The sequence below is a fragment of the Juglans regia genome, chromosome 12, assembly GCF_001411555.2.
Source record: "Juglans regia cultivar Chandler chromosome 12, Walnut 2.0, whole genome shotgun sequence".
NCBI classification, from domain to species: Eukaryota; Viridiplantae; Streptophyta; class Magnoliopsida; order Fagales; family Juglandaceae; genus Juglans; species Juglans regia.
This window is the reverse complement of record NC_049912.1, coordinates 28,295,766-28,323,646: the sequence shown is the minus strand read 5'-3', so window position 1 is coordinate 28,323,646 and position 27,881 is coordinate 28,295,766. Positions and strand designations below refer to the sequence as shown.

Here is a 27,881-nt window from a genome sequence, read left to right as displayed (position 1 = left end):
GAGTAAAATAGTATTTCTTTATTTCGATTAATCATCTCCAAAAGAAAAGAAAAAAAATATTTCGATTAGTCCAGAATTCGATCCCATCCGATCGATTTTGCCGATCTGAACTAAGATTACCTTCACCATTTCAATCCATGTATTAGAAAAATGGGTTTTGCTACACAACCTCCACCACACTCCACACTCCACCATTTTTTTAATTTTTAAAATTTTTAAAATTTTTTTAAAATTTTTTTTTGAGTTTATTTTTTTAAAATTATTTTAAATTTTCTATTTATTATTCATATAATAAATATTTAATAAAAGAAAAAAATAATAAAAATTAAAAATAATATGGAATGTGGAGTGTTAGGAAGTTGAGAAGATTTATTTTAGAAAAATAATCATATTTATTTATTATCCTTCCATAAATAAATAAATTTATAATCAACTACAATTAAAGAGAAAAGTTGAAAAAAAAAAAAAAACCACCCACCATTTCTGACCTTTGAAGTAACTGTCTGTCTCGACTCTATGATCGCTCCGCCGCCCTCATACATCCATTCGTTGCAAATCTGCAAGCCAATCATAGAGACAGAAAGGGGGAAGCCATGATTAATCTCAACAAAACTTAAAGAATAGAAAGTAATAACCTTTCGCCTTCTCTCTCGAATCTGCTTCTCAATCCCTCGAGTTTCCCTGATTCGAGGGTCACGTCCTACATCCTCACCCATTTTTTTGAGTCTTTCTTGCTCGTTGGCTTAAGTCTTAATTTAATCGACTTTGTTCGCTTCGAAACCTCTTCGATCGTGATCCCTCAGAGGCGAGAAGCGCGTAGCTTCTTTCCGGGTATAGCTATTAATTGTATGAATATTTGGTGCAATCGGGAAATCGGCGGTTCCGATCGAATTTTAGGGTTTCTTTTGAAGCGTAATGCATCTGCTACCGAAAAGCGAGACAATAGAGATCCGCGAAGTATGGGCCGAGAATCTCGAAGCGGAGTTCGCCCTGATCCGAGAGATCGTGGATGACTTCCCGTATGTGGCGATGGACACGGAGTTCCCCGGGATTGTTCTACGTCCCGTCGGGAACTTCGGGTCCAACTACGAGTACCACTACCAGACCCTAAAGGACAACGTGGACGTGCTCAAGCTGATCCAGCTGGGGCTCACCTTCTCCGACGAGCGCGGCGACCTACCCACCTGCGGGACCGGTCAGCACTTCATCTGGCAATTCAATTTCCGGGAGTTCGATCCCAAATCGGACGTCTTCGCCAACGATTCCATCGAGCTCCTTCGCCAGAGCGGCATCAATTTCATGTTGAACAACGAGAGGGGCGTCGATGCAGTGCGCTTCGGCGAGTTGCTAATGTCCTCCGGCGTCGTCTTGAACGACAGCGTCCACTGGGTGACTTTTCACAGCGGGTACGACTTCGGGTACTTGCTCAAGCTTCTGACGTGTCGGAATCTGCCAGATACGCAGGTGGAGTTCTTTAATTTGATTAACATGTATTTTCCGACGGTGTATGATATCAAGCACTTGATGAAGTTTTGCAATAGTTTGCACGGTGGGTTGAATAAGTTGGCGGAGTTGTTGGAGGTGGAGCGAGTCGGGGTTTGTCACCAGGCGGGTTCGGATAGTTTGCTCACGTCATGTGCCTTCAGGAAGTTGAAGGATAATTTCTTTAGCGGTTCCCTGGAGAAGTATGCTGGTGTATTGTACGGTTTAGGTGTCGAGAATGGACAGAATACTCTTTGAAAAGAGAAACAAAAATAAATAAACAAGAGATGAAGAGATTAGAATCATGTGGTTTTAGCTGTATGTTTGTCTCATATATACACATCTCTATTGTGCACTTTTTGGCAACAAAGTTTCTTAATTTAGGGATATTTTATATTGGATAGTTCTTGTGTGCTTCTTCACAACTTTTCTTATTGCCTTTACACTTCTAGCAATTACCGTGTTTTGGTTTACTGATGTCGGAGGGTTAGTTGGGTTTGGAGTTTATCTGGCTAAATCACTTGGTGCGTTTACAGGGTCTCCAAGATTCCGCTTCATAAGAAAGAATACTGTTTTTGGTTTTAACATAACAAAGGGAATGATGCTACGTGGTTTTGATGTTTATTGATGAAAATGGAGTCTTTTGATTTAGGATTAGGCAGTGAAACATCTTCTACAAGTTAAAGCTGCTTGGGGCGTCATACTTTGACTGTTTTGTTCATTTTTCAGGGCTTGTGATGTTCTAATTTTTTCCTTTCTGCACTGTTTTCTGAGCATGTAAAACTTCCCATTCATTTCTGTCTTGATGGATTTATTGAAGAACTTCTTGTTTTACATCGGGCATGTGATAATATTATGCATGATTGCTCTGATTAAATTTGAAAAATGGATGATCCTGGGTTCATAAGTAAGTTTTTTCTAGGATTGTTTGATGGACCGATGGTTATGTCATCCTAGTTTTAAATTTTTGAGGTATTCCTAAAACGTCGAGCTGAAGCAGTTATTTTAATTCTGTAACTTAAGGTAAGCTGATACATAATTATTATTTTAGCTACTTCCCTTGCCTTGGATCTGTGTGATAAAGTTTGATCATGCCTCATTCCTATATTCTTGGAACAATCTCTTACAACTGCTAGTTATGAGTTGCTTAAAATATTTTTTCTTCCCAACTCTTTCTTGAAGGCTAAAGGGCTAACAACATACAAACATTTTTAATGGTTGTTCATCAATGGAAGAAGACGCATCCAAAAGAGCAAGAGTCACCTCATTCTGTATGTTTCTGGTTATAGCACAATTGAATATTCTATGCAAGATTTACTATTCACATATTATTTATTCACCATTAGGGTAACAGACCATCTTTCTCAATACAAGAGAAACTCTTGGCATAATGCATCTTTTTTCCTTTTATTTGCTTTGTACATCGAAATCATAAGTAATGCATATCACGAGCAGCTTAAGTGCTTGCACATATGAGCTACTACTTTAACATCTAATTAATGATATTTGAACATTGTAGATGCTGGCACACATCTTTCTGTAATTTAAGACTTGCTAGTTCTGTGTTTTGATTTGTTTCAAGAGTTTATTTTCGGTTATACACTCTTGTTAACCATTCTGGTATTCTGTGTGCTCAACATGGCATGATTCAGTAAGTGCAACATGATTGTCGGGACATGGTGTTCTTTAATTATTATATGGCATCATATGATAATTATATTTTTGTTATTCTTTTTTATTATTTCACAAACTTCTGCTAATTATTATATGGCATCATATGATAATTATATTTTTTGTTATTCTTTTTTATTATTTCACAAACTTCTGCTTATGACATTACATTTTGATCCTTTGTGATATCAAACAATGAAGCATCTGATGAGGTCCTTCAATAGCTTGGTGGGTGAATTGAACAAGCTTCTGCAATTGTTGGAAGTGGAGAGACTACGTATTGCATACATCGAACCATGAATAGTTTGCTCGCATATTGTACAATTGAGGAATTACAAAAAAGAGAAAGAAAAGAACAAGAGAGTCTAATATGCCACTGTTTCCAATAATTAGGTGTTGATGTCGAGTATGAACAGAAAGAATATCCCCTCAATTTGAGAGCTAAAAAAAAAAAAAAAGCATCAGGAGGTTTTGAAATGAGAGTTCTTTAAATGGTTGTGGCTATCACGCACATATGTATGCTTTATGATGGAAGTTATATTGCAAATATCCGTCTGTTCATGTTTTTTCTTGACTACTATTTTTTTTTTTAATTTCATCACTCATCAAAGAATGGTTCATCTTGCCTTTAGCTTTTTAAGCAGGACTGCCAGTTTGAGCGGTTTGTTGCCATAAATGCATTCATGATTGTCACCTTCTTCTGCTTGAGGTGAGTAGTTAGATTTTCTGGTGTGTTGCACCATTGCTGAATTTTTTGCTCTAGTACAAAATGACTTCCATAAAAGGAATCAGTATAGAATCAAAACTATTCGAGGTGTCAAGGGATGGGAGGTTTGTGTGTCTTAAAGAGAAGGGGTGGAAAGTGGTAAAAAAGATGAGGTTGGGGTTGGGGACTGTACGTTGGTTTTACAAGGCTTTGGAGGAGTGCTTGAAGGGGGGAGGGAAAGGGCTTCTACACTGGCCACAGGGATGGGGATAGGGGATACATCGCTCAACGTTGCATCAACTCTAGGGGAGAATATATGGCGTTGGTGGAGTATGGTGGAGGGGGACGCCGGAACTTCATCTTTATACCAGGGGACAGGGATAGAGTGGGGTGGAAAAAACTCGTGGTGGTGCTGAAGGAAGTTGGAAATAGTGGTGGTTCACGACTGTTTCCACCAGCCACGACTGTTTCCACCAGCCACGACTCTACAGAATATGAATTTAGGATCCTACAGTGATGTTGTTCGAGGTAGCAGAGAGGTGGAGAGGACTCGAGACGTGAAATGGGCAGAGAAAGTAGGTCTGCTGAAGCAAGGTCCTGTCACTTCTTTGGGTAATGATCAGTTACGGTATGGAGATGGCAGATTTCCTGTTGCTCTGAAAGAAGAAAATGTGCTGAAGGCTTTATGTGATATGGAGAAGCAATTGGGAGAACTAACTTATAAAGTGGGATGGCTTAAACGCTGTGTTGAAGTAAATGGGTTGAGGGAGTTGGGCTTGGGTCAGGGATGGGAGTTTGAAGGCCAATGGGCCAGAGAGCCCAGCGATAAGGGGAAGGGAAAGGGAGTGGATAAGGAAAGGGAAGAGGAAGACTGTCGGGTCAGGGTATGGGCCACGGGCCTCGAGACTGGGCCTCAACCCAGCAAAGACCAAAACAGATTTGGCCCGTTCTGGAGGAAGACGAGCCATCGCTTCCAAGAGGAGGAAGCTGGCCCATCGGGGGGTGAGGCCGAGCCGACGCTATCGGAGTTGTCTCAGACAACCTCGTCGGAGGTGGGAGCCCTTACGGCGGCAACGACGATGCTGGTAGAGTTTGCGACAATGTCCGAGATTCCAAAAAAGAGCAAAAACACGGCTGAAGTTGGGGCAAATGTCACGGACCTTGCACAGAAAGCTGCGACGGAGGGCAGCGATACCGTTACAGGGTCAGTTGCTCAATCTGTGGAGGCGATGATGCGTGCGGAAATCGAAACAGAGCCTGATGCCCTAAGAAAGAGTACTATCACGGCCATTGTTGAGTCAAATCTCTCGGATCTAGCACAGAGAGGTGCGATGGAGGCTGGCGACTCTTGTTACACACCAATGGGGCTGGAAGTTTGTGCGATTGAGGAGAGTGGGTTGTTACAGGACCTTACCAGCGACGAAGGAGAAGTAGTGGTGGCTCAGAACCTTCTCAGCGACTTACAAGTGATGGCTGGTGAAGTAGTGGGTCCAAATAGTGTTGACTCACACTGTCGGAAGGAAGAAGAAGTAAGATCAGTAACAAAGGAATCAGAAGTTGACGATACGCAGCTGGTCATATGCGAAGAAGTATGCATAGATAGAAGAGATGTTGAACCTTTACGAGTGCTCCATCCTAGTCACAACTCTGAAATTCCAGACTGGGTTTTCAAGAAAGTGGAGGAGTTGCAAGTTTGGGCTGGGGTGTCCTGTACAGGTTTTGAAGAGCAGTTTAGAGCTCTTATTATTGCCATTGAAGAGAGTAGATTGAAGTTGGCGGTAAAGAGAGATAGGGAACTTAAAAGACTACAATGCTCTATAAATTATGATGTGAAGGAGGGAAGTGGCAGTAAGGGTAGAACGAAAGGGAGGGGGTTAACCATTGTTCATGAAACCTAAGATCCTCTCATGGAATGTGCGGGGGCTTAATGATCGCAACAAGCGCCTTCGAATAAAATCTTTGTTGCGAATGTGGAAGGCGGATATGGTGCGTCTTCAAGAAACAAAGTTAAGGATCGTTGATCGAAGACTTATCCGTAGTTTATGAGGTTGTTCTTATGTGGGTTGGTCATACTTGGCGTCGGATGGAGCATCGGGTTGGGTGCTTTTGATGTGGGATAAAAGAGTTGTGGAGGAGGTAGAGGAGTGTGTTGGGACTTTTTCAGTAGCTTGTTTATTTAAAAGTGTAGTAGACGAGTGGGAATGGGCATATGCAGGCATATATGGGCCAAATTTAGAAAGAGAAAGGAGCAGGATGTGGGAGGAGTTGGCGGGGGTTTATTATCTATGGGATGTGCCGTGGTGTATGGGCGGGGATTTCAATATCATACGTTTTCCAAGCGAGCGATCCGGGAATACTCGTCACACTATAACCATGGAGGAGTTTTCCGAGTTCATGTTTGATTTGGATCTAATGGATCTTCCGCTTGCTGGGGGTGAGTACACATGGTCTAACAGTAGGAGATGGTCGAGATTGGATAGGTTTCTTGTCTCTCCTTCTTGGGAAGCCCATTATTCGGAGTTGTATCAAAAGAGGTTGGCCCGAGTTTGTTCGAATCATTTTCCTATTATGTTAGATTGTGGAGGCATTAATAGGGGTCGTCAGTATTTCAAGTTCGAAAATATGTGGTTAGCAGTGGACGGTTTTGCTGAGAAAGTTCGTAACTGGTGGTCTTCTTATCAGTTCTCAGGTACCCCTAGTTTCATTCTTGCAGGTAAGCTAAAGGCCTTGAAGCAAGATTTAAGGAGGTGGAACATGGAAGTTTTTGGCAATATTGATAATCAGAAGACAATCCTTTTGGAGGAACTTCAGGAATTGGAGGAACAATTGTTGTTGGGAAATGCCTCTGAAGAAGCTTTGTTGAGGAAGAGTGTGGTGGTGACTGAATTGGAGAGGGTCTTGTTGATGGAGGAAACATCGTGGCGTCAAAAATCCAGGGCCCTTTGGTTAAAAGAAGGGGATAAATGTACGAAGTTTTTCCATAGGGTGGCCAATTCTCATAGGCGCAACAACACTATTGAGACTCTTACAGCAGGTAATCAAGTACTTTCTTCTCCCCTTGATCTAGAGAATCACATTGTGAACTACTATAAGAATCTGCTAACGGAGACGTTTGGTTGGAGGCCAAAGCTCGATGGTCTGCCTTTTGAGTCCATTGATACGCAGAGTGTGAGCTGATTGGAAAGACCCTTTGAAGAAGATGAGGTGCATAAGGCCATTAGAAATATGGCCAAAGACAAAACTCCGGGGCCGAATGGGTTTTCGATGGGGTTTTTCCAGCATTGTTGGGATATTGTGAAAGGTGATATTATGCGGGTCTTTGTTGAATTTCATACTTTCCAAAAGTTTGAAAAGTGCTTAAACGCGACATTCATAGTCCTTGTTCCGAAAAAACAGGGAGTGGTGGAAGTTGATGACTTTCGCCTCAATAGCCTAGTGAGTGGGGTGTACAAAATCATCTCGAAGGTTCTGGCTAATCGATTAAGTGTGGTAATGGAGCAAATCATTTCGAAACCTCAAAATGCATTTGTTCGGGGGAGGCAGATACTTGACTCAGTGCTTGTAGCTAATGAGTGTTTGGATCAGAGGTTAAAGGAGGGTAAATCAGGCATACTCTGTAAGCTAGATATGGAGAAAGCCTATGATCATGTAAATTGGGATTTTCTCCTTTACTTACTTGGGAGATGTGGTTTCGGGAACAGGTGGATTTCATGGATTCGATTTTGCATAACTACTGTGCGTTTTTTAGTGCTTGTTAATGGTACCCCGGTGGGTTTCTTCAATAGCTCACGCGGGTTGAGACAGGGGGACCCGTTGTCTCCATTTCTATTCGTAATTGTTATGGAGGCACTAGGTCGGATGGTGAAGGCAGTTGTAGATGGAGGTTTTATGGTGGGCTTTTCGGCAGGCAATGGTACTTATGGCTCTGTTATGATCTCACATCTTTTATTTGCAGATGATACACTGTTCTTTTGTGAAGCGGAGTTGGGTCAAATCCAAGCCATAAGAGCACTTTTGTTGTGTTTTGAGGCTGTGACGGGTCTCAAGGTTAATTTGGGCAAATCTGAGATGGTAGCGGTGGGAGTGGTGCCTCATATCAATCTACTAGCAGAAACGTTGGGGTGTGAAGTGGGTTCTTTGCCTATGAAATATTTGGGCCTTCCTTTGGGGGCTAATTTCAAAGCTAGAGGTATTTGGGAAGGTATTATTGAAAGAGTGGAGAAACGGTTGGTTGGGTGGAAACGATTGTATCTATCAAAGGGAGGGCGACTTACATTGATCATGAGTACTTTATCTAATCTCCCAACTTATTTTCTATCTTTATTTCCGTTGCCGGCAGGGGTGGCGCATCGTATCGAGAAGTTATTCCGGGCTTTCTTGTGGGGAGGTCTAGGGGAAGAAACTAAATTCCACTTAGTGCATTGGAATAAAGTTTGTTCCCCTATTTCGAGTGGTGGTTTGGGATTGCGCAATTTAAGGACCTTCAATAAAGTTCTTTTGGGGAAGTGGCTATGGAGGTATCAAGAAGAAGGGGAGTCTTTGTGGAAGGAAGTTGTAGACTCAAGATATGGAGGTGCTTGGGGGGGTTGGTGCACTAACGAAGTGAGGGGGGGGCATGGTGTGGGTTTGTGGAAATATATAAGGGGGGGATGGCAATGCTTTAAAAATAACACTAGATGTGTGGTCGGACAGGGCACACGCATCAAATTTTGGCAGGATATTTGGTGTGGAGAGCAGACTTTGGAGAGAGCCTTCCCAGCCCTCTATAACATTGCGGTAAATAGGGAGGCTTCAATAGCGGATTTATTTGTGTCTGCCCAAGACTCGTATCAGTGGAATATCTTATTCACTCGGGCCAATCATGATTGGGAGATGACCATGGTTTCTGAATTTTTCAGCTTGATCTACTCTTCAGAAAGTTTAACGGCACAGGATGACAGGTTTCAATGGAGGTGTAAGGACAATAAGAAGTTCTCAATCAAAACTTATTATAAAATTCTGACGTCGCAAGGTAATGTACAGTTCCCGTGGAAAAGTGTTTGGAGGTCACGAGTTCCTTCCAAAGTAGCGTTCTTTGTGTGGACTGCTGCATTAGGAAAAATTCTAACCACGGACAATTTAAGGAGGAGGGGTCTCATTGTGTTGGATTGGTGTTATTTGTGCAAAAACCATGGTGAATCAGTGGACCATCTTTTATTGCATTGTGAGGTGACGAGAGAGTTGTGGAATGGGATATTTAGTAGAGTCGATGTTGCGTGGGTTATGCCGGAAAAGGTGGTTGATCTACTTGCTTGCTGGAAGGGTTTAGAAGGCTGTTCTCAGGTAGCAGCAGCTTGGAAAATGATCCCGTTATGCATAATGTGGTGTATTTGGATGGAAAGGAATGCACGTTGTTTTAAAGATAAGGAGTGAACAAAGGAGGAGCTACAGAATTTTTTTCTGCACACTTTACTTTTATGGTTTTCAGCTATTGTTCTTAATGGAATTAGTGTACAGGAGTTCTTAGCCATAACTTAGTTTATTAAGAATGTATTTAGGTGTTTTCTATTGTATACTTCCTGTGTACATAGGCTATGCCTATCTTCATTCATATTTAATGATAACTACTTTTTACTGATAAAAAAAAAATGATTGTCACCTTAACATTCTGCATCATAGTAGCGTATAGCTCTGATAAATACCCTTGACTACGAAGGACATCCCTGTTTACTCCAATTGGAAGCAAAAACATTCTACAGAAGTTAAATCAACTGCTTTTGCTGTTAAGTATGAATTCTGAAGAGATAATGGGGGTTTCATCCTCTGTTTAGTCCACTGCTCTTTGGTTCTTTCATTGATTATGTGTTGATTTGCATATTGCTGTACGATTGAAAGAGGTTATGAATGGCTTTGTTGCATTGCTGTTAAAGTTGTGCTTCTCTCTCTCTCTCTCTCTCTCTCTAAAGAGGACCCATCGACTCTGTCTGTCTCCCACTCTCTCTAGTCTCCATTTCCGTTTTCTTTTGTAAATTTGTGGTACATTTCCATCGATGTATTTGTTTCTTTTTTCAATTCTGCTATAGGTACTCGGCGTTGGGTACCTGTTGGGGAATCGGCTGACGTGCTTAGTACCACGTTAGTTGGTATTATTATTTAAAAAAAAAAAAAGATTTTAGAAGCAAAGGAAACCCACCATCCCAGCCAGTGCCAAAATGGGTCTCAAAAGCAAATCCTCCAACCCACAATTCTGCAAAGTGGTTGCCTTTTTCAATTTTTTTATTTATTATCTTCTATGGCCTAGTATTTGAAACCACAAAAAGCCATGGACAAGTCGAAGAGTTTCATTTAGCATCTTATCGAGGCTGCAGAAGATTCAATCCCAGGCGCGAAAGCCCTATGTCTGTGAAGAAACTTGCTCCCGAAGCCAAATCTGTTATGTGGGTATACGAAAGGGAGTGCTGTGTTTCAGATGAGAAGAAGATGAAAACAAAATGCAAAGGAGAAGATGAGAATAAGAATATGAGAGGGTACCAAATTTGAACGAAACACTTCGTTTCATTTTTACAATTTATGCTGAGTGAGTTCCATTCTATAATTGAGTGAGTTCCATTCTATAATTTATGCTGCAAATCAAATGAGAGTGTTGTGAAAAAAGTGAGAAGATGAAGATGAGAAGATGCACAGTAGATGGAAAGAAGAAGTGAGAAGAAAAAAATAGGTCTACACGAAGAACCTGATCTTCGTGTTCTATGTGGGAAAGGAAAGCTTGCTCCCAAAGCTGTGCTCCTTCAGTTCTTTGTTTTGTCTTCATGTTTGAATCAAATCGTAGTGATTTTGAGTATAAATGAAATGTCCTATTTCATTTTGTACACGTGGATGGCCATGTATGCCGGGTTCCCCAACCCCAGGTGAAAGTAGCTTTTTTTTCTTTTTTTGCAGCTTGTTTTTACTCATTCGGAATTTCTTCTTTAGTGACAATGGCTAATTCTAGGCTTTGTTCAGTAAGGTTGATCTGTTGAAAATTCGACTGGATCTCACATTTATCTTGTTACCTTACTAATGAGTGTCGAGCTTTTCTTCGGATTTTCATGCATTTGCTGTTTCATGGGAAAGTGTTTAATCGTTACCTCTTGAGTTTTGATTGTGCGAGTATAGTTCTAAGCTTCAAAGATGCCAGAGCTTGAATAATTTCTTAAGAACCTTCCTTTTAGGAGTCTCCGTCTTGCCCTTGTCGACAAGCAAAAACTTGTCTACAATTCTGTAATTGAGTAAATGATTTGTACAAATTCTGCGCAGTCATTTTATAAAAAATAGACTACCGTAAAAGTGTACAAAAAATCCTACTCTCTTTATAGTGAGATTGATTTTTTTTTTATAATCTAAAAAGCTTGTACTTAGCATTACTTAGAAAGGAAATCGTGAAGTGTGTTTTTTTAAAATAAAAATAAAAACTTTAGAACGTGGTAGCAAGAGAGAATTTTCGAAATGCAAAAATGATAACTCTACAGTGTTAAGAGTATATTAAAAAATGATAACTCTACAGTGCATAGCATTCGTCCCAAAGAAAATTTTTTCTTATCAATCACTATTCACAAATTTAAATTTAAATTTCAAATTTTAAAATTTACAAAATTTTCAATAGTTGGCATATCTATAAGCAAAGTTATAAGTATAGACGACATTTTTCATTTCCTAAGCATAGGACAAGTTTCATCAAAACTAGGGACGGGTTTGACCAAATCCAGATCAAGGCCAATCCGGAAAGCTCTTTAATCCGATATAAGTTGGTTATGAAACAACGTTCACTGAAGAAATTTCATCCGATATAAGTTCACAATTCATAACAGAAAATGGAATCCAAGTTCAAATACAAACTGAGCTATGCATCTAGCTGACTTATGATATAGGCCATTAAAATAAAAACAAGTTGTTATGACAGAGGCCTTGACCTTAAACTCCCTCTTGGAATTCCACCTCCCAAAATTTCCTGCATTCATTAGCATTAAAATCAAGAAACAGCAGCTCATGAAACTTCAACACGATGTGTTAATATTCAAAGTAGACCATCAAAATGAACTAAAAGGGTTGTTATCCAGCGCTGATCCCACTCAAGAGGGGTGGGTTGGATATGGTCCCACTCTTCCATTCTTTTTACAGTTGCCAAGTCTATACCATTGCACCCAGACAGCCCCTTGTAAACATCAAAAGTAACATATGTGAAATCCATACGTTATAAAAGCAAACCCATTTGTTATGTTCTATAACTTTTAGTTTAATGGTTCGAAGCTGTCAGAGTTCAGCATTGGGATATAATACATCAAACGAAACAATAAGGAAAGGGTTGATGCAATACGTACATCAATAAATTAATAGCCAATTACATATGAAAAAATAAAAAAATTTAAAATTCAATTTGATTAATTGTATCTGGAAGTAATAGTTACTGTACAATCGTTTAAATTATTTTATTATATCATCTAATGACATGACAAAAATATTTTTCATTAATTTTACTATTGCTGACAAAACTTGAAATGACATAGAAGTTGTTACCCCTTATTCATACCTTAAATTGTCTAAGAATTTCATACATGTACGATTCAAGATGATTGGCCATAAAAGAAAACATATATGTTAATAAGCTAAACCAAATCATACTAACACTAAATGGCAAATATTGAACTGATTGGGGTCGTTTGTATTTTTTCCTGTCATTTAACTCATCAAAAGGATGTTTTTCCTGCCATTTGATCCTATATATAAGTGTACTCTCATGTTTAGATTGAACTAAACAAAAATAACCGCTCTATCATCTCGTCTGTGCAATGAAAGTTAACAACGTTTCTTGACAGATACTTGAGCCCATTATCTTTCAAGCTTATTTGGCAACACAATCACAGTATGTCAGTTGGAGCTTAGTATTTCAACACAGCACTTAACAAACAGTTCATTAATATATATGAAAAAATTACTAACCTCTGCCTCACTGTCTCTTGCGCTTCAGCGTCTTGATATTCTTCATGATGTAACTGATGACCTCCTTTAATGTGGCTTTCCTTTCTTCTTTGAAGTTCCAGAGCTCAGATATGACGTATCTGCCACTTGGATTATACTCATTGATCTCTTTGAGTGCGATAATGACAGCCGCGTATATATCATCCCCCCACTCTTGTTTGAGATTTCGGAGCTTCTCATCTTCTTCATTTACAAATTCCTGCATTACAAAAATTGAAACAAGTGATTAATCTTTCAAGACCTAGGCAATTTGGGATGGGGTTATTCAGATAAACCAACATGAATGACTTCTTTGGTCAGTTAAGCAGGCCTAAAAGGACATTCCACATAAGGGGAAAAAATTATATAAACATGTAGGAGACAGATTGCCCATCATGAACTTGTAAGCAGAATTCATACATTTATAAGATAATTTTGATTCATGCCTCTTAAAATAACAACGTCTGCAACTATATATTATAAATGATACCGTGAATTCCCACAAGCTCATAACAAATCTGTGTACATGAAATAGAAGAATGAGAGGCTTTAATATTTTTTTTTAATTTTTTTTTATGAGTATGAGAGGCTTAGCAATATTAAAAGAATATACCTGGGCAGTCCCATTGATGACAACAACTTTAAAAGGATGCCAATTTGGATCCTTCAGATTCTCCTGCCATAGGGAGCATAGTGTTGAGGCCTGAATATTTGCTTCCTCAAGGGAAAATCGCTGTTTACATGTATTCTGAAATGGCTTCTGATCAATTTCGCCCATTCTCTTTATTCCAATATTAGTGCGACCACTCAGCATATCCATCAAGCCCTAAAGACAAAAAAAAAAAAAGAGGAAAGCATCTTCCATTACTTATTAATGCAAGTCTTTTTCTTTTTTAAAAATTTCATTTTAGCATCTGGCATGATTGCAGGCATATTCATCTCTAGGAGGTTATGGATTTTAACTTTTTTGTCCATTAGATGCCATGACGGCCTTTCGGGCTATACAATTAGAAATAGTCTGTGCCCATTCCTTAAACTTTGATTGTCATTTCACGAAAACATAGAAGATTTAGCTCACATAACTTTTTTTTTTTATAAGAAGATATTTTATTGATATAAAGATAGCATAGCCCAAGTACATAGGATGTATACATGTGATTACACCTATTAACTCACATAACTGCTATCAATTGGATGTGAGTATCTTGTTTTATAAAGTGACCAAACAAAAGCATGCAATCTATTAAGGCAACATTAGTTTTTGTTTCCTTGCCAGAAAAGCAACATGACTTTAGAGATTTCTATTAAGAGATAAAGCAATGTCTTAATCCATTGACGGCATCCACTACTGCTTTTAGAGATTTCTCAATTGGGGCATTTTGATAAGTGGTTCTTGATTCCTATGCGAGACTTGAAAAAATGACTCAATCTCTTTCCAGCACAATCTTCAACTAGTGACTTCTCTTACATGTATAAGGTCCCCAAACACCCAGACCCATGCATATAGCCAAACATATGCAGCAAAAAATACAAAATAAAAATCATACCGCGATTAATTGTTTGCGAGCCTCTTGTAGCTCATCATTGCTCTCTCGCTCTTTTGTAATAAGAACTTGATTCATGGATTCCATATCATTCAGATCTTCAAATTTTTCTTTCAATTCATCATTCATTTCCTCCATCTTCTTCTGAATTGCTGCATCATCTTCATCTCCAAGATGCTTCATCACCTGCAGTTTCCCTTTTATCTCTTCAATTTCCATTTCCAACTTCTGTTTATCATCCAGCTGCTTTTCCAACTGAAGTATCTTATTAAGGGCCTCCTCTTTCTCCCTCTGAAAATTTATGATTCTGATTAATAAATTATATAGAAAGAATAAGAAAAAGAGCTACTCATGCGACAGACTAGTTAAAACCTAACTAAGCCAGACCTTTTGCTCTTCAACCAGCCTTAAGACATTCTCATCAGCCTTTTTTTGCTCCATGGAAGCCAATTGAAGAGAATTGTTTCTCACATCATGCTAGAACAACCAAAAATCAATATCAGTATTCAGCATGAAGCATCATGTACATCATCAAAGAAAATGATTTTGCATGCAGCACTTCAAACAGCTTCTCCAAAATCTATTTATTTATTCCAAATAAGCCAGCACTAGTAGTTTTGATTTGATTGAACTAAAAGATAATTGGGGCAGTAATATATAGAGATATATATACATACATACTGCTATACATATTTATATCAACAGTAAATGTACCATCACATAGGACGTCAAGATAAAATGTGCATAGATAGGGAAAAAATGTTAAATTGGTCCCCACTTCCAGCACGCAACAAGCACCCAAAGGAACATAGCTCAAATCATGAGCAAGTTCATCTAAAGCAAGTACATCTAAACTACCAAGAGTTATTATCCAGCTGGGAAGCAAGTGAAATCGAATGTTAAGACTTCTTGCTAACAAAAAAATAAAAATTGACACTTTGGAAATGCCACATCCACATATCACCTTTTTCAAATCCTCATCCAGCTTTTGTCTCTCAAGCTCGGTTAGTGCTTCACGTTTGTTCAACTCTTTGCTCCAGGAATCAAGTTTCTTTTTCTTAGCCTCCAATTCATAATTCAGTTTTTCTTGTTCCTCAAATATCCTTCGAACATTATCTCGTGCAAGCCGCTGCATCTTCCTTGTTTCTGATAAATCAAACAGTTAAACAAGATTAGTTTGTCATGCAAAATTATGATAGTATTAACAATATCTAACATGAGGGGCAGGATTTTGTGATCGACTCATTCCTTGGGCTGAATACTACTAACTTATTTCAAAGTGTAACCTCGAACAACTTCTTTCCTTTTATGTTCGATCAGTTAGTCCAAATCCAGCAGTAAGGAATAAGTACATTGAACATTCATCAAGACTATTGGGAACGAAGGCACCACATATGTTTATATCATATCGGTTAGCTAAGCATCAGCCAAAAAAACAAGGAAATTGTGACCAGACAGTAACAGATGCAGAAAATGAGCATGTATCGACAAACAAAGCAAGTGTAGGAGCAAACCTTCAAGAAATGCAGAGTGTAGCTTGTCTTTCTCCACAAGGATCCTACTTAAGGACATCGTCTTTTCATTGTATTTGTACTGCAGTTCATTGAGATTTTCAATTGTAATATCAATTTCATTGGCAAGATTTGCCACAACATTGTTTCTCATTCGAGCTGCTTCCTGGTCAATGTCAGATACTGTTCTTAACTGCCCTTTATCCCGAAGGAAAGCCCCTATAGGCCCTTCTGCATCAAAATCATCAGCACGTGCACACCACCCATATGTATTAGAGCCAAGATGTGCTTTCTGTGCATTCCAATCCTTCTTGCTGCAATGCTCAGTCTCAAATGATTTCTCAAATTCAGTTGCATTCATGAAACCGTTCCAATCATTATTAAATTTCACTACAGCCCTTGCATTCAATTCATTTTCATCTGAGAAAATATGAACCTCTAACGGTTTAAATTTACTGAACCTTTTCAACCAGTATTCAGAACCATGAAAAGTCTTTCTATCCGTTCGGCTGCATATTATGTTAACAACAATGCCCATCCAAGGCCACACATACAGATCATCTTGCTTTGAAGGTTGTGTGACAGTTTGTGGTAAAACTGGTTGTTGGACTTGATCCACTTCACTGGCTAGGTCAGTCTCCAAGTACTTTGCCAAGGCAAGGTGGTTTGCCTTTTGTTTTCCACTTCTGTTAGCAGAACCTTTACCCACTCCTGAAGCATGTTGAAGCAAATCCTTGTATTTGTAGTCTTGTTTCTTCTTCCCAGCACAGAAGGGGCATCTAAGGGTGCCATTCAGACCCTTAACTTTGTACTTTCCCACCCTCAGCTGCTCATATGGTTTCTCTATGTAGTCATTGATCTCAGATTCGCTAATATCTGACTCTTCAGAGCTGTATTCCATCTGAAATTTACACAATCATTGAAAAAAAAAATGTTAAAAGACTGAAAATGTTTGAAGATATGTTAAATCCCCAAATGCTCAGACTAGAAGCTTCTAAGAAAACAAAGTAAAAATAAAAGCGATGATTATCCAGCAAGTTTAGAAGAGTGATGCACAGTTATGTTCTCATTCAGACGCATATAAGGCCCAAGCACACTGAAATATAAATGTTTCAAAGAAAATTGGATAATATTGCTAAACTTCAATGTGAAATGAAACAATCATTTAAATTTCTAACATAATATATCCACACTTTTTGGGATTCGAGTAGATGGCATCAGTTCAGCCACTCAAAAACATGGCTTAAAGTAAGAAATAAAATTAAATACAAACCAGTTCAAAACTAAAGAGATTTTGCTTCTTCTTCTTTGGTAGTTTTTTACAATTGGACTAGAACCAAAATGAGCAAAATATGGATGCTCAATAATCCTTGAAGTTGGTGGAGGCCTTCCACACACGAGAAAGAAAAATACAGATTATCTCTTCGAAATAGATTTTTTTTTAAAAGAAAGACAAAATAGATTTTTTTTATAGGTAATCAAGAATTTTGATTCATAGAAGTAGGCAAAGCTCAAGTACGTAGGGATATCTCTTCGAAATAGATGAAGAATTGTAAGCTACTTGTGTAGGTCTCAACCATAACTGCGTTAATATTTTTGTGAAGATCTTGTAATACATACAGGAGACAATCTCTTTGAAACTTCTGCGCTAAAATGTTAAAAAAAAAAAACTGTAAAATAATGAGAAGAGAGAAGGAAACATGAGAAGTTCTCTTATATCAAACAGGAAACACAAATGAGAACATCAATATGGCAATTGAGGTAGAACCAGAATGTGGTAATATAACTAGTAAGTCTAGATATTTGAATATTGAGTAGGATGAAAGATAAATAAAATGTCGAAACATATTTCAGCAAATTGATGAGTCGAACTTCTTATCTATAAGACTGGGCCCCTCTAATTTTTTTCATCACTAACCAAGTGGCAAAAGTTCAGTCCAAACAAACTAGTCAATATGGACAAAGCTCGTAGCTTCATAGTTACTTGTAAAGTTGCTGGATCTCCCTGCTAGTTATGTAATTTTATGTTTCAAAATAAGAATGTTCTCTTCCTGCTAGGATGTGGGCAGCCCTTCGAATGGCCGTCTACATATCTCTCATCTTCTCTTTGCTAACGACACCCTGATTCTATACGACCCATATCCCGACCAAATTCGTTCCCTGAGGGCACTATTACTTTGTTTTGAAGCTGTTTCTGGCCTTAAGGTGAACTTATCTAAGCCTGAAATGGTCCCTGTTGGCTTGGTTCATAATCTAGGAGAATTGGCTGAAATATTGGGCTACAAGGTGTCATCCTTGCCTATGAAGTATCTCGGTCTTCCTTGGTCTTCCTTTGGGGGCTCCACACAAATCCAAGGCAACGTGGGATGTAATTGTTGAAAAGATTGAATGTAAATTGGCAAGTTGGAAGTGGATCTATTTGTCTAAAGGTGGTAGAATCACCCTAATCAAGGGCACGACCTCCCAACATATTTCCTATCTTTATTTCCCTTACCTGCAGGGATGGCCAATAGATTGGAGAAGATTTTTCGTGGTTTCTTGTGGGGAGGCATAGAGGATGAGAAAAAATTCCACTTGATCAAGTGGGATAAAATCAGTACCCCTCTATCTTGTGGAAGTTTGGGGATTAAAAAGTTGAGAACCTTCAATTATGGCGGTATCATTGGGAAGGGGACGCGCTTTGGAGGAATGTCATTGAATTCAAATATGGGAGCATTTGGGGAGGATGGTGCTCTAATGAAATAAGAGGAGCATATGGGGTGGGAGTGTGGAAATTTATTCGGAATGGATGGGAAGTTTTCTCCAATCATTTCAGATATGAGGTCGGAAGGGGCACACAAATCAGATTCTGGTCCGATACTTGGTGTGGAGATATCGCCTTGAAGAATGCTTTCCCTTATCTCTATAAGATTGCGTTGGACAAGGATGCTTCAGTGGCCGACAACATGGTCATTCCAGCTGGTTCTCCCCAATGGTCGGTGAGATCCATTAGAGCTGTTCAGGATTGGGAGGTAGGAGATATTACATCATTTTACAGGGCACTATATGCGCTGAATCGTAAAGCTGAAGGGGAAGACAGGCTGCTTTGGACTCATTCCGGGAACAAGCAATTCTCAGTCAGATCTTTCTACAAGGTTTTCTCGCCTCACCCTTCTACTGTTTTCCCTTGGAAGAGCGTATGGAGGAGTAATGTTCTGCTTAAGGTTGCTTTCTTCAGCTGGCTGGCCTCCCATGGGAAAATATTGACTATTGACAAGCTGAGAAGTGGTGGATTTTTTATAATAGACTGTGCTTTATGTGTAAAAGAAACAGAGAAACAGTGGATTATATTCTTCTTCACTGCAAAGTGGTTAAGGCTCTATGGGATGAAATCTTCTCTAGGCTTGGCATTGCCTGGGTCATGCCTAGGAGGGTGGTTGACTTATTGTTATGCTGGAGAGGAATTCAGGGTAATCGTCAAATTGCTGCTGTCTGGAAGATGGTGCCACTATGCTTAATGTGGTGTACATTGAATGAAAGGAATGGCCGCTGCTTCAACAACAAGGAACGATCAATGGGAGGGTTTAGGGACCTTTTCTATCATACATTATTACTTTGGGCCTCAGCCATTGTATTGAATGGGACTAGCTTTAATGACGCTTTTATACTGATTTTCACAGCACTTAGCTTGTAATTAGGTTAATATTTTGTATACTCCCTGTGTACCTGCGCTATACCTAATTACGTGGATTAATAAAAAAATTCTTACTTATAAAAAAAAAAAATTCAGGAAACAGGTTTTGTTTTATTCTAAAATTACTCAACCGGATAACATTTTATTTCCTTCGAACCCCTGGTAGGAACGGGTTTGGTCTGCATTGCACTACTACAAAGACTAATATCAAAATTTTATTCCCAGAAGAGACCGTTTTCAGAAATTTTAGCGAATGGATTTTGTCCAAACTTCTTAAATATCCACCCAAATCCTTTTACACGGCTATTAGTAATAGTACCCATATTCATTTGCAAACAAAGAAAACCCTTCTGCCATAAATACGTGGAAAAAAAAACAATGCAAAAGGTCCGTATATTTTAGTCTCAGGTTCATAAGCAAACCCGTCAGGACCAGAAACCCTAGCAAAAATCGTTAAACTCATATATCCACCATAAATTTAAGCCGCATTGAACGTGGGAATTCACCAGCATTCTTCAGATACCACAGATTTCCTTCATTAGACAAAAAGAAAAATCTACATATAAATGTTATAAAGAAAGGGCAGTGACTTACATTGGACTCTCTTTCTGACTCTCTCTTTATTCTTCTGGTTCTTTCGAGGAAGCGAGATGATCGCGTGTTGTGTTCTACCTAAAGGCTAGTGCAGATTACAGTACCCGAGGGGAGCCAATTGTAACCGTTCAACTTCTGAAACGCAGTGTAATTTTCATGGTTGAAGTAGGGGAAACTGGAAAGTCAGACAATTGGAAGAGGGCTTTACTGTTGTTGGACTTGGACTGGACCCCATCCTATTGCCCAAAGTGTAGTTCCAACTTCAGCTGTTGATTGGGTTGTATCAGTGACCCAATGTTAACTGTACCGTCTGTCGGATATTAAGGGTAGGTTTGAGGGATGAGATGAGAATTTTGAATTTTATTTTAAAGTTTAAAATATTAAATTTTAATATTATTATTGTTTTGAAATTTGAAAAAGATGTATTAGGATTTGAAAAAGTTGAATTGTTTATTATATTTTGTATGTGAATTTGAAAAATATGTAATGATGAAATGAGATGAGATGAAAATTTTGTGTTTTATTTTATGCCCCAAACCTGCCCTAAGCTGGGTTACTTGCAAAGGTTGGGAAAAATAGAAAAAGGATTGAATTCTAGAGTTTGTAATTTATTTTATAAAAAAATTTATTTAAATTAAAATTGATGCTTGCAAAGAGCTTACTCTCACATCATCATTCGTAATCTAAGAATATTTAATAATTTCTCATTTTATTATGCTAGGTGTAGGAAAAGTTCATTTTTTATTACCCAAACAATTTTTTAAGGATCTGTGTTTTAAGGCCTGAACCTTTGTTTGGATTTTTAATGTCTCTGATTGAACTGAAAGCATGAATACCCAGAAACTAGGGTTTCACTAGAGAAGCGCAGGGTTATAATTAAGTACAACATTTTCAAATAAACTTTCTTCCAAGTCAGTTTTGGCATCAAGTGCTACATACCCTGACAAGTATATAGGCAAGTAAACAACAGAATCCAATCCAGCATGGTTAATAAGTTTAGGTTCCAACATTCTCAGTGCATCTAACATCCAATGTATAACACGGTAAAACAACTTATTATGTTAATTAGCATATTGAGTTTATTTTTTATCATTTTAATTAAATGTTCATATTGTGTGTAAAGAGAAGCGAAATGCGAATTTTTCATTTGGATAGATATACTTCACAAACTAGAGGAGAACATTCGTACAAGAGAGAATAAAATTTGGAAGATATGGGATGACATATTGTTGTGCGAGTATGAAGTTTGAAAAAGGGAATATAAAGTACGAGAGAGAGAGAGACAACTCTTCAGAAGGAAAATTAGAAATTATTGTGTTTGTACTAGATTGTCAAATTTGTAATAGTTTTGACTTGGTTTGGATAAATAGTATTTAAATAACACGTTGTAGGGAGTAGATGGAAATTTTTGAATGGACCAACTATAATGGTACTTCTCAAGTTGTGACCTTTGTAATGACCTTTCAATGAAAAGTTGTGTAATGAAAACAGCTTAGCACCAGACTGGCTTCCTTACTTTTCAATGAAATATGTATATTCGTATTGGTAACATTATGTTTATTGTATATTGGATCTATGTTTGCAAAATTGCACAGAAATTATGATACAAGAAATTATGATACAAGAACAATGCCTAAATGGTGTCCACATGAAGGCTCAAGCTGTACTTTCATCTTTCATTCACTCGAAAGATATGCATATATAAGATTCCCTGTTATACTCAATTAACCCCTCTTCCAGCCTAACACCGTTTACATCTGATCTTCCTTTTTTTGTTTGCGCTCTAGAGTCTGAACAATAGCAAACCACTAAAACACTATAAGAGACAACCATTAAAACCATTTTGCAATCTTGCCAAATTCCCTCATCATCTCATTCACATGAAATAAACTTATAAAGAGATCAGTGCATGCTTAGTCTCCAACAGGTACAAATTAAAGTTGTACAAGAACTAAATACATAGCAAATGAAAATCCTGGTCTTGTATTCCCTTCCAATCTTGTCAAAATCCTCCATCCGAAAGAAGTGACACAAAACTATTCAAAATACTTGCTGGAATGCTTACCAAAGTTCAAACTCAGATCTAAAAAATGGCAGATATAGACAGATCAAAGACTGAAAGCCAATAATCAGGAAAATATGTCTCATGATAAACCATAACAAGAACACCATCATAATGAGGAAAATACTCACCACTGCAGATAGAATAATGTAAACAGCATCTCCATAAATACTCACCACTGCAAACAAATAATGATGAAAATATATCTGGAAAATTATTATATCAACAAACAAAGTTTTAAACAAAGTTCAGAACCAGGTCTTCAAAAAGAAAAGGGACGTGAGGAACAGACCTTTACATGTTAGGTAAAAAGAAAAAGGGACATGAGGAACATAATGCATTTTTTAGACCTTTGCTTGGACAGAACACCATCATTACACCAATCTGCACATAACTAACATCCCTTAATTCCCATGATTAAATACTGCAAAGTACTCCAAAAAATTACTAAAGATCAGTAGATTTTTTAGATTCAAAACAAAAAAGAAAGAAAACAGACCTTTGCATGTTAGCTAGTGATCAAAGCCTTGGCATAGCTCCATAGCCTCCCCAAGAGGTACAAAAATGAAACTCAACATCTCCACAAACTAGACCATACCCTCTCCAAGAGATACAAAAATTAAACCTTTACATATTCACAAACTACACCATACCCTCTCCAAGAGATACAAAAGATAAACATTTGCATATTCACAAATTACACCAAACCCTCTCCAAGAGGTACAAAAATGAAACAGAGCATCTCCAATTATGCATCAATATGGTCACACATCTGAAAAAAAACAACTATAATTACACCTTTTCAATTATGCATGCATGCTTGAACCAAAAAAAAAAAAATATGTGTTAACCAAGAGCTAAAGACCTCATCATTTCCTGATGGCATCGATTGTGTGACAATGTTGTTTTGTGTTCCAACACCAGCCCTCTCATCAAATTGTTTGGCATCAGATCCTGGGATGTCACCCAATTGTGTTTCATCATCAAAGATTTTCCTACAAGTCTAAATTCCAAAAGAAAATTAGACATTTAGACATATATTAGAAAAGGTATACTAACTATTAATAGCATAAAATTATTACCTGTTCCTTCTTTCTCTTTGTTGCCATCTTCTCCACGGGTGGATCCTTTCTTTTGGCTAGGGGTCTCCCTTTCTCTCGGACAACGTGAGGGCTTAATATCTTTTTATCCTTATCCGCGACTACCTTTGGTCTGACCTTTGTTGATTCGGATTTGGACCCAATTGTTAAACCTTCACACTTTGACTCAAACTCATCGACATAGTGCAAGAATGCATTGACATGCTCATCACTTGAGGATATACGCGTTGCTAATTTCAAACATCTTTTAATCACAATCTCATACCTCCGTGCGTCTTCATTATCCCGCAAGTCATCATAACTACTTTTGATCAATGTGTATCTCCTCTTCTTATCCTTTCTCCAGCGATCCAAGACATACATATCTGGCAGCACATTAATCTTCTTCAATTGACAAACTCTAAGTACATGCCTACATAGAATCCCCCTCATCTCAAACAATGCACACGTGCATTTTAACTCGCACTCCTCTTCGTTATAGTAAACTGAGTAATGGACTGTTTTGGTGCAGTCATCAATACATATTTCATCCAAGACATCAAAGGTTGAAATGCACTCATGTGTGCTTACAAGTGTGCAATTACAACACATTAGGCCTATCAGCTCCCTTTGGACCTCTTTAAACTTTGCATTTGTATATAACTTTTGAAATTGCTTCTCAATGCTGAAATGGGACACGCAGGGGATCGTTTGGTTGCTAGAATTGAAATCAGCCATTATTTCTACCTCCGCCTTCTTTCTTAGAGCATTATCAAATTGATCAATGAATTTCTTCAAAGTTGTACCAGAATGGACATACTCGTCGAAAAAAGTATTCATGCTTTCCGACCGTTGTGTCATGCTCATACCAGCCCAAAATACATTCTTCAAGTAAACCGGAACCCAAAAAGACCTTTCGTCGTATAAGGACTGAAGCCAGTTATTGCCTTGAAGATCATACTTCTCAAGTAGTTGACCCCACCTCTCCTCAAATTCTGTGCAAGTCTGTGAATCATATATTGTAGTCTGAATGGAAGTCTTCAACCCTGCATTGAATTGTGAGTGAGATCCTAACTTCTCTGGAAGTTTGCGCATTATATGCCATAGACAATATCTATGACAGGTTTTGGGAAATACAGTGGCAATAGCACTCTTCATTGCTCGATCTTGGTCGGTTATGATGGCTTTTGGCGCTCGACCATTCATGCAATTCAACCATACTCGGAACAACCAAACAAAAGTATGTGTGTCCTCGTTTGATAGCAACCCCACCCCTAATAGTATGGACTGCCCATGATGGTTAACACCAACAAATGGGGCAAAAGGCATCCCATACCTATTTGTTAGGTATGTCGTATCGAAGGTCACAACATCTCCGAAATCCTCATATGCTGCTCTACTTCGTGCATCAGCCCAGAACACATTTCGTAACCTGCCATCATCATCCACGTCCATGACAGAAACGAAGCCATCATTCATCTCTCTCATTCTCTGAAAGTATTCATTAAGTGCTTCGCCATCTCCTTTACCCAACCTTAAATGTCTAGCCTTGTCAATGAAATTTCGACAATCTTTCTCTTGAAATTCAAAATTCTCAAACCCCCTCGCCTCAACAAGTGCACAATAATTCTTGTTCATTCGAATACTTGCTCTATCATTCAAATCAAGCATCCTTTGACTGTATTCATCTACACACTTGTGAGATCTCAAAAGTCTGGACTTCTTGGGGCTCAAAGTACTATGGTTGTGTGCATTTTCAACAGTGGTGAAAACCCATATGCCATTTTTGTTCAAGGTTGCATTTACCTTTGCCTTACAATCTGTTTTAGTTGTTGGCCGTGGCCTCGAGATATTATTGTGTTTAGGTTGGTACTTGCCGCCACGAGCACAACCAATTGTCACATAGACAGCCCTCCCATCATCATCTCTCTTTGTCCTTTGCGTCCTTACACCAAAACCCTCTTGCTTGGCATATCGCTTATAATAGGCCTTAAGCTCTTTCTCACTCACAAATTCCATACCGGATCTTGGTGCTTCAACTTGTACATCATCATTCGAGACAAGAGTGGTACCCTCCCCCTCCGCTTCTTCATTTACATCGGATACAGTTTCTTAAAATGAGAAGGTATGGATGGATTAACATCAATTAAATATTAGCATCATTAAAGTAATTTTTTAAAAAGTGACATACCACCATTAGAATGAAAACTTTGTTCAAATTCCGGACTAGTTGGCACAGTTGAAGCAGGAGTCGTTTCTCGCCTCAAGTCTCCGGTATTATTCAACGGAGGGTCGGGCATATAAGGAGAAGGCATCATAGGATGCTGCATTCAAGCAGGTTGTCAGGAAAATTCATGGACATAGTTCAAATTGTTTTTAAAAAAGTCAAGTCTAAATATACCTGGAGGGTCGTTTCAACACGCCTCAAGTCCTCCGGATTACTCGACGGAGGGTAGGACATATAAGGTTGCTGCATTCAAGCACATTGTTAGAAAAATAAATGGACACATGAAAATTTGTTGAAAAATTAACGTAAATATACCTGGAATGACTCTTCAACTCGCCTCAACTCCTCCGGATTGCTCGACGGAGGGTAAGGCATATTTTGTTCAAAAGGATGCTGCAATTATGCAATTTGTTAGATTCAAAAGCACGTCAAACAAAATTTATTAAAAAATAAAATACATCAACCAGGCTACCCACATGGTAGACGTTTGGATTTTGATATGTATTTTGAGGCCTCATTAATGGCGAGTAATATGGATTTATGGGACCAACATATGACTGTGAGGTCGACGTCGAAGGCCTGGGTGGCATTCCATCTTCCTCTTCTCCCATCACACTTAAAACTAAGAAAGCCAATGAGAGAACTAGTCAAGCATACAATGGTTAAGTGCTGCATGCTATATGTCATTCTGCCTAAACTTTGAAAACAGAAAGTGCAACACAGAGTTGGTGTTTTAGTCCCTTCCAATAGATTGTTACAAGAGAAAATATGACTTCTTCAATGTATTTTGAAAAAAAAAATTAAATAAAGGATTTTAGGATGTTAGAAACCATCTCCTTTATCGTTGAGTTTTATTAAGAATTTTTGTCAAGATTCTCAGTATGTTGATGATTGTTCCGTACATAGAGTATGAGGCATATATGAGACTGTTAATGGTCATGTACCAGAGGAATGAGATATTACTAGAGTTGGTGTTTTAAGGCTTAGATTTATCATTGAGATAAATTATTATTATTATTTTTTTTATAAGTAAAACAAGTATCATTAATCTGAGAATGGGCAACAACTGCCAATTACAAAGTCAATATGCCCTACCTACGTAGGCACATTAGAAACTAAGAAATTATGAAAGTCCATGCCATTAAAGTCAATATGCCCTATCTCATCATTGAGATAAATTAATACAAGAAATCTTTCTCGCATTATATACAGCACATTGCTAAACAAACATATGCAATGGTTTCATCTCTCCCTCCGCTTTTTCACCAAATGGAATTTCCCTTCACTGACAACCTGATATTCAGACCACAAAACAGAGCCTACCAAAATGCCCAGGAAGGAAAAAAAAAAAAAAAAAAAAAAGAGAGAGCTTGCAGATCAAAATGCCCGAAAATATAACTACACAAATCATTAACAGTCATGGCTGCCGATAAAAACAAGATAAAGAAGAACAAACGAAATCCCAATCTACCACTCCACAGCACAACACAAGCGCAAATGCATAACAAAAATAAATGCACAAGAAAAACAAACGAAAAGAGAGAGAGAGAGGAGCGTCGGCGACGCGGGGTTAATGTCGAATGGGGTGAAATTCGAATGAAATGGTTTGTGTTTCAAACCGTGCGTTTTGAGGGAAATAAAGAAAAAAGAAAAAAAAACGAAATACACGACAGGTGTGTGGGATGTATAATGAACAGGGGCTGATGTCTAGTACTACTCGTCTTTACTATTAGTATGTCCCACGAATTATGTACTTGTACATTATGGGGACATATCAGGCTTTCAGTGCAATCCGAAGGGCATTAATCTACAAAAATCAGAACCACGCAAAGCATTTGTATTGAATAATCTCAAATTTTCGAACTTTCAAATGAATACCAGAGTCCAAAATGAATACAAAAAATCGAACTTTAACCAGAATTTACGCAAAATTTTAGCAATTCCACGATGAATCTAACATTATTTCAATGCCCATTTCCCAAGTATGCATACCAAGAAGCTATAGCTATAGAGCCAGATATACAAACACAAAAGAGCTAACCTGCTCGCCAAATGCTGGGGGATTCTAGGGAGGGATAGTTGCTTGTGTTTGGAAGGACTGTTACCGCGAAGGATGGTTGCTTCGGTTTGGACGGAGTGTGACCGGGAGGGATTGTTGCTTGGGTTTGGATTTCACATGCTCGGACGGAGTGGGAAGGAGGAATCGCAGATTTGGGGCTCTAGGGTTTCCAAAAGATTGGACGGAATGGACGAGTTGGTTTCACTTTCAGAAGGGGACGAGTTGGTTTGGGATTTTTTTTTTTTTTTTTTAATTCTAACTTAATCACGTGATCGCCACGTGTCAGTGCCAAATCATCAA

The 27,881-nt window shown here is 38.4% G+C and overlaps 4 protein-coding genes across 7 annotated transcripts; 2 read left to right on the top strand and 2 right to left on the bottom strand.

Annotated features, from left to right (window-relative positions):
- Window positions 1-466: 466 nt before the first annotated feature.
- LOC109017967 (probable CCR4-associated factor 1 homolog 7) lies at window positions 467-3,720 on the top strand. The gene is made up of 2 exons (XM_035683493.1): window positions 467-2,753; window positions 3,355-3,720. The coding sequence occupies exon 1, from the start codon at window positions 916-918 to the stop codon at window positions 1,738-1,740; it is 825 nt and encodes a 274-aa protein (XP_035539386.1). The 5' UTR covers window positions 467-915; the 3' UTR covers window positions 1,741-2,753; window positions 3,355-3,720.
- A 2,512-nt stretch (window positions 3,721-6,232) lies between these two features.
- Window positions 6,233-7,036, top strand: LOC118344047. The gene is made up of 2 exons (XM_035683802.1): window positions 6,233-6,759; window positions 6,844-7,036. The coding sequence occupies exons 1-2, from the start codon at window positions 6,233-6,235 to the stop codon at window positions 7,034-7,036; spliced, it is 720 nt and encodes a 239-aa protein (XP_035539695.1).
- A 4,531-nt stretch (window positions 7,037-11,567) lies between these two features.
- Window positions 11,568-20,395, bottom strand: LOC109012077 (factor of DNA methylation 1-like). The gene is made up of 8 exons (XM_018993536.2): window positions 20,155-20,395; window positions 15,891-16,788; window positions 15,341-15,522; window positions 14,764-14,853; window positions 14,380-14,667; window positions 13,446-13,658; window positions 12,815-13,052; window positions 11,568-11,825 (listed from the first exon to the last, which is right to left on the bottom strand). Exons 2-7 carry the CDS (start codon window positions 16,786-16,788, stop codon window positions 12,822-12,824), a joined length of 1,902 nt encoding a protein of 633 aa, XP_018849081.1. The 5' UTR covers window positions 20,155-20,395; the 3' UTR covers window positions 11,568-11,825; window positions 12,815-12,821.
- Window positions 20,396-21,986: 1,591 nt separating this feature from the next.
- On the bottom strand, window positions 21,987-27,807 carry LOC109012075 (protein FAR1-RELATED SEQUENCE 4-like). 4 transcript variants are annotated; one of them, XM_035683546.1, is made up of 11 exons: window positions 27,564-27,807; window positions 25,999-26,144; window positions 25,838-25,915; window positions 25,697-25,765; window positions 25,487-25,619; window positions 23,299-25,406; window positions 23,082-23,219; window positions 22,716-22,988; window positions 22,509-22,600; window positions 22,348-22,422; window positions 21,987-22,237 (listed from the first exon to the last, which is right to left on the bottom strand). In XM_035683546.1, exons 2-8 carry the CDS (start codon window positions 26,131-26,133, stop codon window positions 22,965-22,967), a joined length of 2,685 nt encoding a protein of 894 aa, XP_035539439.1. In that variant the 5' UTR covers window positions 26,134-26,144; window positions 27,564-27,807; the 3' UTR covers window positions 21,987-22,237; window positions 22,348-22,422; window positions 22,509-22,600; window positions 22,716-22,964. The 4 variants fall into 4 exon arrangements, with proteins under 4 accessions (XP_035539439.1, XP_018849077.2, XP_035539440.1 ...); XM_018993532.2 differs by having other exon boundaries at window positions 22,348-22,394; XM_035683547.1 differs by having other exon boundaries at window positions 22,348-22,394; window positions 23,299-25,382.
- Window positions 27,808-27,881: the final 74 nt, after the last annotated feature.